Source organism: Agelaius phoeniceus, chromosome 4 (genome assembly GCF_051311805.1).
Source record: "Agelaius phoeniceus isolate bAgePho1 chromosome 4, bAgePho1.hap1, whole genome shotgun sequence".
Classification (NCBI taxonomy): Eukaryota; Metazoa; Chordata; class Aves; order Passeriformes; family Icteridae; genus Agelaius; species Agelaius phoeniceus.
Genome location: NC_135268.1, coordinates 15042632 through 15055608, shown reverse-complemented (window position 1 = coordinate 15055608; position 12977 = coordinate 15042632). Strand labels below are relative to the sequence as shown.

Genomic DNA, 12977 nt, shown 5'->3' with positions numbered 1-12977 from the left:
CAAAGAAACAGCAATAACTACTGTGAGTTTACAGTTTACCTTTCACTGGGGCAAGAGATGGCCGCAGGTTGTCCAAATGATGGAAAAAGATCTTGTCACCTGTGGAACCAGGGGGCACAGAGGTTCCCACAGCCTCTCCATTCAGACGGCTTCTAACACGCTTTGGTGGGTGGGGTTTTTTGAAGAGCTGAAATTCATCAAGAAACTGATGATCATCAAAAATTAGAGGTTTACAAGGGCACTAGCTTAAAAAGATCATAAATACGTTCAATATATCTTCCAAAAATTCTGCAGGCAAGCAAATGCTTTACTGCTCTCAGTATTCACTAATAACTCATGGTGAACATTTCAAAAACCTTAAACAATACAAAAACCAACAAGGGGCAAAGTTGCCCTGCCCCCTGAGGCCGTGGCATCTTGGTACCCTCATGGAGTCTGTGAGAGCCCTCTTCCAAACACACCACCAGCTCTGCAATATTTTACATCACAACTTTTTAAAATTTGAACCCAAACTGCCAGGCACACTGCTAGTGGAAGAGATGGGACAAAGAAGATGCACGTTACATTGTGCAGGAAAGGAGTGCAAAAATGCACAGCAGCCATGTCACAGAGAGCCTGCCCTGGATCCCCCATAGAAAATAAGAGAAGGAAACAAAGACTCTACAGTTACATAAAAATGTGCTCCAAGAGCACTCACCCTCAACAAAGCCTTAAGGAAGTTTTGAGTTTACCAAGTTTACTGCAGTCTATTTCCTCCAGCAAAGCATCATGCAATTCCTGGTAGATGTCACCACAGCTTTGTACCTAACAGGCATCTGAGGATGCAGGCAGAGCTCTGGACTCAGCTGCAGTGCTCTCTATTGCCCCGCCCTCTGCCCCAGTCCCTATCTGTCCATCTGTCTGATTATCACCACAGGAGAGGGATTGGTTATTACGTAAGAGGAGAAAACTCTACAGCCACTACATAATTAGATTATTGAGAGAGAGCAAGGAAGGGAAAGGAGAAAAGCCACAGAAGACAGATAAGCAGTTCTTAGCCTTCCTTCCAAGCAATGAGAGACAGCTCTAAATGGGTTGCCACAGGGAATATTGTGTGGCTGTCCTGAAACATTATGTGCTGAGAGCCAAGTTTAGAGTTTCCAACACATGGCTTGAGTTCCCAGCCAATTGCTGAAGGTATATCTGTGGTTTCCACCAGATCTAGGATTGGAAATATTTACCAAAGACATTTAAGATTTTCACTGGATAGCAAAAAGACTCCAAAGAAATGCCCAATAAAAAAACCCAAATCAAAACCACCAACACTGAGACCCCCCCAAACCTGAACCCCTAGATTTAATATTACATTGAATCATTTAATGTAGTCTCCTGAAGAGAACGCAAACTTTAAAGCTGCACCAAAACCTGGTCCTTTACAGCTTCTTAACTACAGCTGTCCTACAAGAGGGAATCACCCATGAGACTAGGATAAAAAAAAAAGAAGTTGTTATAGAAATTGTTTTATTACAGGGTAACTTCAAATACCTTAGCACTGGGCATTACTTTGAAGTTGCACTTTCATTCTTCCCCTATGACTTTGCAGCAGGAACATAGTTCTGGGTTTTTTTAATGCTGATTTTAAGAGTTGAGCTATAATTCATTATGCCTTTATTTTAAGGATGTAAAGGGGAAAAAAGACATTTCTAAGCTCACAAGTAAAGCCCAAAGTCCATCTTTGCGTAATTTATGATGGAAACATAAATGATTTTGTATCACTGGAAGAATATTTACGAATAAATACTCCCAAGAAGTTTCACTCCTAAAACACCTTCCTGTTTTATATTAACACATTTCAATTTGAGTGTTAACTGGAAAATAAGAATTCTACGAAGGGTATACCTGCTTTGGTATCTGTCCAAAGTTATTAATGAATCCTATGGTAGCTGTCTCTTTTAAAGGATCATTGATGTTATATATGTCCACTTGTCCCTCATAGAAGAGATGGTGAAAGACATTTACAGCTTCTACTGCAGCAGGGCCTTGCTGTTTATAGCCAAAGATCAAGTCAATCCACTCATGCAGGTGAGCACTCACAAAGTCACATTCCAGAGCCTGAAATTCAGAAGGCATGCATTAAAATGAGTTGAATTGCTCACTGATTGAATTTACTACACTTGTCACAAGAAGAAATGCAGAACATGATTTGACATATTTTTGTCACATTTTGACAAAGCTTTTCATTGAAGCAAGTCTGGCCTCAAAGTACTCTGTAGCCAAAAAGGAAGGAGAGGAAACGCTGGTCCTACAGACCTTGGCAACAATCAGACTCCAAGCCTGAACTCACAGACTGGCCTGTGACTGCACAAATTGAGCTTAGATTAATGTGCAGTGGAAAGTCCCAACAGACATTCTACTGTCACCATTAAAATTCAAATTACCTCCCGATGGACTCTGATGAACTCACGAGGATCTCCTTTTGCCCATGGAGGGAGTATTACATCACCAAGTTTAGTGCCATTTTGTTTGCAACCTAATAAAAAAGAAGGAAAAAAAATGGACAGAAGCACTGAAACTGAACTGCAACAGCAAAGGTGAAAAAAAAAGAAAAAGAATCAAAGTCTAATATCATGTATGTATAAAGGAAGCCATTGCAGTCTCTTCTTTAAAATACTATTGTGGTTTTAAATGTCAGGCAATAAAACATGAAAAATTCTGCCCCAGTTGTTCATGTAAGATTGCTTTCAGGAGAAAGAGTCCAAATACTCCTCGCTAAGGCTTCTGAAGAGGAAAACAGCATTTTATCATGGAATGAAATTGTCATTTTACTCCTGAGAATAGCCTGTACTCCTGTGATGTGCAGCCAAACACTCATTTCCTAACAGTGCAGAGCTAACTGGTATCCCCCACAAGCTCCATGCCCAAGGATACTGGCAATTCCCTGATATGACCATGGCCTCGGCACAATACATTCACTCTCTGGACATCAAATAGTGGCATGTTGTGATCAACAAAAATATATTTGGTAAAACTCTTCAGTTATATTCTTGTTCTGTCACCTGTTGTCAAGAGACAATTCCACATTTCCTATTAACTCAGAGGAACACCTACAAATTTCCGACTTTACAGGGGCACACAAAATTAAGTGCAATGCTCCAACAGAAACTTTACTTGCATCACCAAACTTCAAATCTTCCTTTCTTTTCACCTGGGAGGATGGGAAGCAGGTTTGCTACAAATTACCACAATCTAAAGTACCTCAGTGTTTCACAACTGCTCCTAAAAGAGCCTTTTCTACTGTTGGTCCAAATGCTCAGTGAAGAATTTCCAATGGTTACAGTCTAAAATTATCAGATACAAAGATAAGTGGACAAGAGCTCAACATTTTTTCAGTAATACTCATATTCTTTAGTGTAAAATATAGATGGAAGAGGTTTTGCAAAGTGTTCTTTGGGTTTTGCTTTTCTTTTTTTTTTTGTAAGGTTGTGCTTCCAATCTGCTACAATAGATTTTGAATAAAGGCTTGCAGGCCATTAAAACCTATGATTTGATTAATCTTTATTGTTGGTAATAGATTCACAGCACAGAGTTCAGAATATAAGAGCTTAACACCAGTGTTAAGAGTGACATATAATAAGTAACATGCATCTCCAACATACAGGTCTCCTACACGACTCCTGCTGATTAATCACTGTCGCAACTGCTGCGACAATTCAAAAAACCTTTAGGAAAATTTTCAAATGAAGTTCTAAAAATGAAGATTTTTCAAACAGATTTTGAGAAGCTTCAAAAAATAAACAACAAAGATGGTGAACACCATCATGGAATAGGTTACATGGAGAAAAATGCAAAGCAGTGGAATTCTAAGTAAAACGTTATTATCTGTGCATTTTGAACTGGTAAAAAATCCCAAATTGACAAAAATACACCGCTCCAAACAAAAGTCTTTTCAGGGACTAGTTCTGCAATTCTCAGAAGACACTTTTCACTAAACTGCTTACAATGAACACTCATGGCTTGAGAAAATACCTGGAAGTCTGTCTGGCTCTGTTCTCCCACCCACAGTGCCGCTATCAAGCTCCTTTTGCCTACCTAGGTCAAAATTGTTGGAATTGAGCAGGAACTCGGGGAGGTAGAAGAACTCTGGGATGAGCTCCTTCACGTCTGCCATGTTGTGCTTGGAGGCGGAGTACCAGGCCTCGCGCACGCTGTGGAACATGCGGTCAGCCAGGTCGAAGTGACCGCCCTGCCGGGCAGAGAGAGCAGCACGTCAGTGTCACAGCACCCCTCAGCATGGCAGGCTTTGCCAGGAAGGCAAATCAGAGCATCCTCTGCCAAATGAAGACACTAGAACATAGCACATTTCTTTTTTTAACACAACCAATCTAATCAGCTGCATTATCATGTACTTTCAGGTACATGATAACACAAAATATAGGTACAGATATACAGAACTTTAGGAAAAGTCTCATCTGTCTGATTTCAAATGTAGTCTCTTTCAGAGAAACAGCAAAATATTTTTCACAATAGAACTCTTTTTGGTTTTTGTCTGCTGCTACTTTGTTGTGTACATTTAGGAAAATGTTCAAACTACAAGGGAAAAAAAAAAGGTGAATTCCATCACACCTTTTAAAAAGACATATCAAAAACCTGCCAGGCAATAAGAACTCTGCTAAAAGGTGTTTCTTCTATGATATTTGATGAAAACAAAGCTGACTGATCTTATTTCCCAGTGATGCCTGAAATACACAGCAGGCAAGAAACTTGAAGTGCATTTTTACCTGTAACCGTAAGAAAATCTGAGTAAAAGGCTCCATCCGGACAAGATAGGAAGCCACAATCATGGCTGAGGAATAGTGAGTCCCATAGTGATAAGCTGGGGTTTCCCCTGCAGATTAAAAATCATAAACATAGGAGAAATAAAGTCATTAGGTGAGAGAATCAGTACTACTGGAAAAAAAAATTAACACTGCATTTTAATTACTCTGCAGCCTTGGACACCTTCAGAACTGGAATTTGTAATTTTCATTCTCAGGTATCTGAAAGATTTATGTTTTGTCACTTGAGTTTGGCTGCAGTACAGTAGCCCTAATTCAACAGGGTTCTGCAAAGCAGTACTGAATGGTTACTAATTTTTTGTTTTAACTAATTGAAATACTGCAGTGCAACTACAGTGATTTCTGCTGAAGAAACATTTTTAAAAGTTTTTTTTTTTAATTTTTGGTGTTATTTTGTACTATGGATTTAAAATCTTGGGCAGAAATACGTATCAGAACTGTTGCCTACAGATTTTGTACAGCTTTTACTTTCTTAATTTCCTGGCAAAATGTCTGCACAAGGACACTTAGAAAACACTGATTTGTTTCTAAAAATGACTGTCTTTGCCACCTACTGCTGTTTGACACAGAACAGCACTGCAGTAGTTAAACAGGCTTCTATCTTCTATAGGCTTCTATCTAATGAAGGCACACAAGAAAACTTGTTTTGCCAAACACAGAAGTTTTATTTTCAATGTACAAGAAAGCTCTAAAATCATGGCTAGGTAACTTAGCTGCATCTCATTCTGAGGCTTTTTTAGCTAAGAAGCTGCTGTTTCCTCAGCCAAAAAACCATACTTTAAGATTAGAAATGAAAAAACTAGAATACTGCTAATGCAGAAGCATTTGAATTCTTTGTACTACTAATTTTCATACAGCAGCAATCAAACTGTATTAGCAGACACAGCTGATTGTGTGCTTCATGTGCCTGCCCATATATATATATAATATTAAACTCATCTAAATGTGCAACTGTTCTTTGTTTTTACATATAAACAAAGATGTCATTTAGATTTAAAACAACACAGAAAGAAAGCCAACATCTCTAAGTTCTAATTTAGACTTTGTTGGATGGTCACAAAAAAGACCATGGCAGAGTTCTGCACATCCGTATCTAAATCTCTCTCCCCACATTACAAAAAAATCCATGAGTCCTTCCTATGATGACAGGCACATGTTCATCTGTTCTTTCTGCAGGATGGATTATTACTTACCATTGGGATCCTCCCAATCCTTGTATCGCTTCTTGTACTGGGCTAACCTGTCCTCTGTTTGAGCTCCCATGGGCTTGGCCAGGTTTCTGAATGTTTTGGGATTTGTAAGATCCAGTTCCTTTAAAAATATATCAGACAATGATTTTATAAAACCAAACCACATCCTTTGAAAGCTGCTGATTACCACAGTTAACACCACCTACCTCTTAAGGTTGTTATCCCTGCTTTCTACACACACAGCAAGTGCCATGTTGGATATGCTTAAAACAGTCCTTCAGTCTGATCCAAGACAGCCAGCCTGTTTTATCTGCAATCACATCTGGGCTCTGCACAACTTCTGCCCTGCTCCTCTTATCCTGTCCCCAGTTCCCCCTAATTTTTTCACAAATACTCAACAAGTCCCCTAACGATATTTTATGTAATGGTCTGGTTGGTGCAATGGCTGTCCACAAAAGCATCAATAGGATGTTCCATCTTTTTCAAAAGCATATTCTTTCACCATGGGGCCAGATTTCATAGTAGCCCCTACCACAGCCTTCTGAACAAGGATACCTTCTCTGTGGGCTTAGCATACTTCAGGACACACAGCTTAAAGCTAATGCAGACATTTACAAGAACTGCTGCAAGGTAGAGGGGCAAATGCCTCTCTCTGGATCCCAGCCCTCACCTGTGCACAGGCCAACAACATCTGTAAAACCAGCCCAGCCAAGATTCTCTAATACCCTCCCTGTTGAGAAGTGGGAGAAACACAATAGAAACGTTCAACTTATACAAGACCACTATCAAGGCTGGTACTCATTTACCTCTGAGTCATAGTCTGCGAGGATCCAGGGGAAGACAGGGTACTGCATGAGGTCGTTATAGGATCTGCCAGCCAGGGTGTTCAAGTGCATCAGGTACTGGAAGTTACTGATTTCTCCTCTCTTAAGGCAGACAGATAACAGCACAGTAAAGTTTTCACTTTACAACAATCAAATGTCAACCAGCCAGACTGTCAGTGTGCAGCCCTCCTCAAACATAAACATACTTCAATATTGCAATGCTCACTCTACTTTTACTACAGCCCTCCCCCTGCAATTCAACAGTAGAACCATTTCCTATTTGATGATGATACCACGAAATACTAAAAATTAAATGCTGAGATACACTTGCTACAACAGTGTGTTCCACCGGTTAGAATAAGAGAATGCAACTTATGTGTATTGATTATTTATGTATCACTACAAAATGTGGAATTTAATACAAAAAATACCCCAGCATTTTCATACTTACTTCCCATCTTTGAGTAACAGATTTTTCTCCCACTAAAGTGCTGAGCAAGCCAGACCTAGCGGGAAGAAGAAAGTGAATTTCTTGAGTTTGCAGTAAGAACTCGGTTACATTTTCACAAGACAACCCAAAATTTCAACATTAAAAGTTATAAATTGCAACCATTAGAAGAACATGTATCTTTTCCTTTTGCAGTACCTTTTTTTAAAATTCTAAACACACACTGTAAAAATTATGCATGTTAATTATGCAATTCATTGCAAGTGGTGGCTGATGAGTAAAATATTTTTAACAACTTGGATAAATCTGATGGCTTCAGCACTCCAATACCTTTCAGAATGTATCAGTATACTGATAACATTAATTCTGATATTCTCCAGATAATCATGATATCAATGCAAGCATCATATATTGGAAACTGATGAGCCCCAGAGGTTGTGAGGAACAGAACCACCTACCCTTGCTCTACGCTGGTGTTTGGTCTCTGCCCAGACACTGACTCTGAGCTGTCGGTCAGAGATGGCACCACAGCCAAAAACCTGCAGCAGCAGTTAGAAGATTATGATTAGTGTTTCTGCCTTCAGGATGTCATCTCCTGAAAAGCAGCACGCATTTAGTACAGTTCCAGACTTCCTTTTGAGCAGCTCCACAACATCCCCAACAAAATCACAGGAGCCTCTTCTCACTGAAGGCATGCAGTGCCTTCTAGTGGCTCCTTCCTGCAGCAGTAAGCTGCTAGCAGGCACCAAACAAAGCCTCCACATAGGTATTTGCAAACATTCATGTTAAAAACTCTAATTTATTTTACATTACCTTTGATAAACTTTGTTTCTAACCCCTTTCTGGAAAGCTAGAAGATAGTTCCGTCCATCTCCTGAGAAAACTTCAATTGCAATTGGCTGAAAACAGAGGACAAACCCATGTCAACAATAACTTATTTTCTTGTCACCTCTGAAGCCCAGGCACAGACGAGTTTAGTCATGCTATATGTGGCACTAAATCACAGTGAAGCAGACTTTGCTTAGTGCAACCAAATGTTTTATTTTTGGACAACTGACATTGACTGACATGCCCAATAAACTAAATCTGGGTAAGTTGCAACAAGGATGCCCAATCTAAATGCTTCAATTTCAACACAGTCAATAGCTTCTCTTTCCAAATATTCTTCAGTTATGTATTGATTTTCATTTCTAAAAATTACATCATCAAAACACTCCAAATATGGGGTCCAAGTTACCTGCAAAAGATATCTCCTTTTGTGCACCTCCTTGATATCTTCATATGCAAAAATGCTGCAAGTTCTTTTGAGTTGACTTGGACCTTGCCTTGCTCCCCTAGGTATGATTGGCTCATGCATCCTGTAAAGGAACATAAACAGGCCTGAGTGAAGTGATTAAAAAGAAGAGAAATTTTCTTCATGGAAAAGAATTATTCAATTAATTTCATATGAGAGTCCAGTTACAGAAACAGCTGATAACATATTTTCACAATATACCATACTACAAATTGCTCAGTACCTGAGGTCTTCCAGCATCTTACATTATCTTGGAATTGACTCCTCAAAAACCTCATTGAATACTTCTTGTTCAGTTTCTAAGGATCAAGGAAACTCTCTATGAATGTACTCACTTTGGAGGCAGTGTCTCAATGTCCCGGATCTCCCTGGTGGCTGTCATGGTAAACCCATCGATTACGTAGAAGTGCTCTTTCCCAAAAAGAAGCAGCCCCTCGCTGGTGTCAAGGCCCTGAACCCGAGCACAGCGGTACATGTGCTGGATCTATGAGGAAAAGCAGATGCTTAGGGAAAGCAGGTTAAGGAGCACAGGCTCAGACCACTGCTCTGTTAGAACAAGTCCCAGAGACTGCTGTATCATTTGAACATACAGCAAAAATTCTGTCAGTGTCTCCTTTAATCAGACCTAATGCCAGTGACTATTAACTGGGGAGGAAGTTGGATAAAGCCTCATTAGTATGATATAAATGTATCTATTTACCAGTTTATCCACTCGCACTATGCTGCACTACCTTCAGCCTACTCAACCATGATCACAATGCTATTTAATGGTATACTTATGATGGACAAAGCCTGAAATACCAAATACACAGCATGGTAAATCACCACTGATCTTGGGTATAAAATACTACTTATCAAGGCTTCACATTCTAATGAAGGCAACAATTAATTAGGAACAGTGTGCTAAATTCAGCGCTTACATTTTCAATGTTTATTTTCTATCCTGATTATTAAGTTGACAGGACAATAAACCAAGCATGGGATAGCTCATAGCCTTCATTTCAGGGCAGGTGAATTTTTCCCTTGCAGGCAGAAGGTAAAAAAAAAACCCACAATGTTTCCAGTACAGCATTTTTAGGGTGAGACACACAAAGTACACATTTAAGGAAGAAGCTGATGAAATATACAGACCAAGGAAGATATATAGGACATTTATTCATGTCTGGGACACATAATGAAGAAATTCCAATACATTAAATTCTTAGTGTTTTGAAACAGTACCTTCTCTCCTTCTTCAAGAAGTCGAAGCAAAGTTGTATTGTCAGTCTTCTCCTCTTCATCAATTGAACTCCCCTCAACAATTTGATCCTGTGACTGGTCCTGGTTCTCATCATCTCCTCCATCAGGAGCAGAGCGAGATCGTTTCAGGGGAGGCTTCACCAGGCCTGGAAAAGAACAGAGACAGATAAATGTCATAAAGAGACATAGAAAATTAACTTCACAGAACCTATAATCTTTCAAATTACTGACCCAATGCCAAGAGAGAAAAACAAGAGTCCTGCAGGACTTGCGCTTGTCTTAATGCAAATGCATGAGAGGATGACAAACCAAACTATCTAACCTTTGACTCTTGCAATAGTGTCCTCGCCATGCTCTGGCTCCTGCTGAGCTGTTTCCCCAACTGTGCTCTCTTCTATGGCGTCCTGGAAGACGGCGGGGTTTCCGGAAGCCAGGCGCATGTAGTACTCCTTGCTGTCATAACTGATGGCTCTCCGGTAGCGAGCAGGTTTCTTGGGAATAATGGAAGAAATCGCTTGGTCAGCCAACTCCTCCCTCAGTCCCTCAGTGAAGGTCTTTCAGGAACAGGGTGTGCAGCACAGTGCATGCCCATTGAGTGTTTTGTGCGTGCTCATATACCAACACAGACAGGAACAGAGACTCTTCAGGAGATCTGATCTGTTGGCTAATTTGCAAGGAGCTATAGAGCCATTTAAGCAAACATGGGGTTGCAGAAAAGCCTGCAGATAAAACTAGAACATAGGGAGTAGGTGTGGTCAGTATGTTATGAACTGTCATAAAAGGCTGGGATACTTGTGCTTAACACTGATTGCTCAGAAGGCCATTTTATCATCTTTTTACTCCCTACCAACATATGTAGTTTATTTGTTAGCCAGCTGACTTCTCTGTTAGGCAGTCATTTTAATAAAAAATTGTCTCAAGAAGATACAACTATGTGGAAGCTGGTATGAACTAAAAGCACCCAGGGATTGGCTTTAAGTCTCAAAAATTCTTCATTAATTTAGTTGCTTCTTTTTTCATAAAGTTTCTGATGGCTTATGGGGAGGAGACTGGCATGAGAATATGCATGTGCCTGAAGTAAATATTTGAGCATTGTTTGTACCTTTGTGTGGTGTTTTTGGTCTTTTTTTTGTGGGTTTTTTTTTGCTTTGTTGAGTGTTTGTTGTTTTGATTTGGGTTTTTTTTCTGTGTGTAATGTTTCCTTCCTCTTTGTCTCCCAACCCCCATCACAGGGTAATTCTAATGTTCCTCACTTAATTAAGGAAGCAACATTCAGAACAGAAATCAAACTAACTTTATTACAAGTTGATGCTTAGGATGATAAGGATACTAAGATCAACAACACAGAAATTTATTATTCAGGTCAAATTGGCTGCTACCAAAAATCAAAAACTTAAGGCACTGTAATTTAATTTCCTGACTTATGTTTAACCAAGTCTTCACTCCTTATCAGCACAAAACTGCCATTTAAATGATGCTTAAAACATTTGTGGAAACAACTCACATATAACCTACAAAGAGAAATCTTTTATAGCACTGCTAAGGTGAAGGAATGAAGGAAAACAGTAACAATTTATATTAGATATTCTGTATAACAGAATTACTTGCATTTATATGAATTAGATAATTGTAGAAGGAAATTCAAAATGAGTGAATGCACATTACACACTGTACTTAGTGATGGGCAAGACCGTGACTCTAATTAACAGAGAAAGGCAGAATATTGAAATGCTTGCAGAGAAGCCACTTCCAAGAATGTCTGTTCTTTTCAAGAAAGGATTCATATTTTTTAAGCAAATGTGTGCATTTTATCAATAGCAAAACAGAGAAGAGTCAGCTAAGACAAAATTAATATGGCCTTTAACAAAAGTCAGCCTTTTACAGCCCATTATGGACAAAAAGGAGAAAAAATGCTCCCCAGATCCTCTCTTAGAAGGAAACACTTTCCCAGTAAGTGCTTCCAAGCGATGTGTTGCCCATTACTAAATGTGTTCCACTGACCAATAGTTTCAGGTCCCAAAGCCACAACACTCCACACAGTGAGAACAGTGGTAGCACAGCCCAACACAGCCTGTTAGTGTGCAGCAAAGAAGGGAAGGTCTACAGAAAGTTTAATTAGGTGAAGGTTGAGGACAGCACAGTAACATCTTCTAATGTGATTACTGAAAAAAACCTTAGGTGTGGAATTGTTTACTGAAAGAGCAAGTTGAAAGCCAAACGTAGAAGCCTTGTTAAGACTGCCTAACATGCAGAAGTTGTATTTATTTTACATTCTTTCAGTCAGTGTACTTGTTTCTTTACCTTTTGAGGAATGGTATCATCAGATGTCTCAGGAAGTCTGTTTGAGAAGTCAGACTGGAAACAGGGCATCAATTACATAAGCATCAATTACATCAGAGAAAGAACACTTTTGAGAAGAATGTATGATGGCATGTTCTCTACTTCATGTGAATTAGACTGTCACTACAGCTACTGTGTGTCAGACCACAAGCAGGCAAAAATATCTAATAGTTTAAAATTGACTGACTTCAAAGCTTTCTCTGCTTTTTTAAAGTACTTTGACACTCAGACATAATTTGAGGGGAAAAAAATCCTGCATGCATACACACATGCTTAAAAAGACGTAATAAAGACTGCTTCCTTTCTTAAAAGCAGTGTTCCAAAATTAACAGGAACTAACTGCAAAGCTTTCAAAGGCCACAAACTTTTCTGCTCCACAGCCCACCTTCATCTTCATGGACTGACGAAAGTACATTTCAGAAGTGCACCCAAACCAAGGCCTGTAGCCCTTTTTACCTTTTTTTTTCCCAGATCACCTTTTGCACATTATCTAGATTAAGGACAAGAACCCAGACTGAACCTCACACGATAATGGAACTTTCAGTCTCTGGAGGCTTGTGAAGATGCCAGTGCTGTTTGTTGGCAGGATCACTCAGCACACCTCACATTATATTGCAACATATCCAAATTTGCTTTGTTTTGAGCCAAGTGACTCAGTCCCTTCCCTAAATATAGCATGAGGAACAACTGGACTTTACCAACCATTTAGAACAGACAGAAGAATATCAGGTCGTACCAAAATAGTAAAATATCTTTCTTAAGAAAAAGTTATCAAGGAGAAAAAAAAAAGCAGCATTTTGCAACAGGGTGTAATCACCCATCTCAGCC

At 39.4% G+C, this 12977-nt stretch overlaps 1 protein-coding gene across 8 annotated transcripts in view; it reads right to left on the bottom strand.

Annotated features, from left to right (window-relative positions):
* WDFY3 (WD repeat and FYVE domain containing 3) overlaps nt 1-12977 on the bottom strand; it is a 152623-nt gene that overhangs the window by 11271 nt on the left and 128375 nt on the right. For 6 of the 8 annotated variants that reach the window (XM_077176944.1, XM_077176947.1, XM_077176946.1 and 3 more), the window contains 15 exons: nt 12111-12164; nt 10132-10300; nt 9792-9955; nt 8906-9054; nt 8514-8634; nt 8090-8175; nt 7735-7815; nt 7280-7334; nt 6811-6930; nt 6008-6125; nt 4758-4864; nt 4069-4222; nt 2418-2509; nt 1879-2091; nt 40-187 (listed from right to left, as the gene is read on the bottom strand). In XM_077176944.1, coding sequence (XP_077033059.1) covers nt 40-187; nt 1879-2091; nt 2418-2509; nt 4069-4222; nt 4758-4864; nt 6008-6125; nt 6811-6930; nt 7280-7334; nt 7735-7815; nt 8090-8175; nt 8514-8634; nt 8906-9054; nt 9792-9955; nt 10132-10300; nt 12111-12164 — 1831 coding nt within the window. The remainder of the gene's footprint in view (nt 1-39; nt 188-1878; nt 2092-2417; nt 2510-4068; nt 4223-4757; nt 4865-6007; nt 6126-6810; nt 6931-7279; nt 7335-7734; nt 7816-8089; nt 8176-8513; nt 8635-8905; nt 9055-9791; nt 9956-10131; nt 10301-12110; nt 12165-12977) is intronic. The other 2 variants (XM_077176948.1, XM_077176950.1) reach the window with 1 other exon arrangement.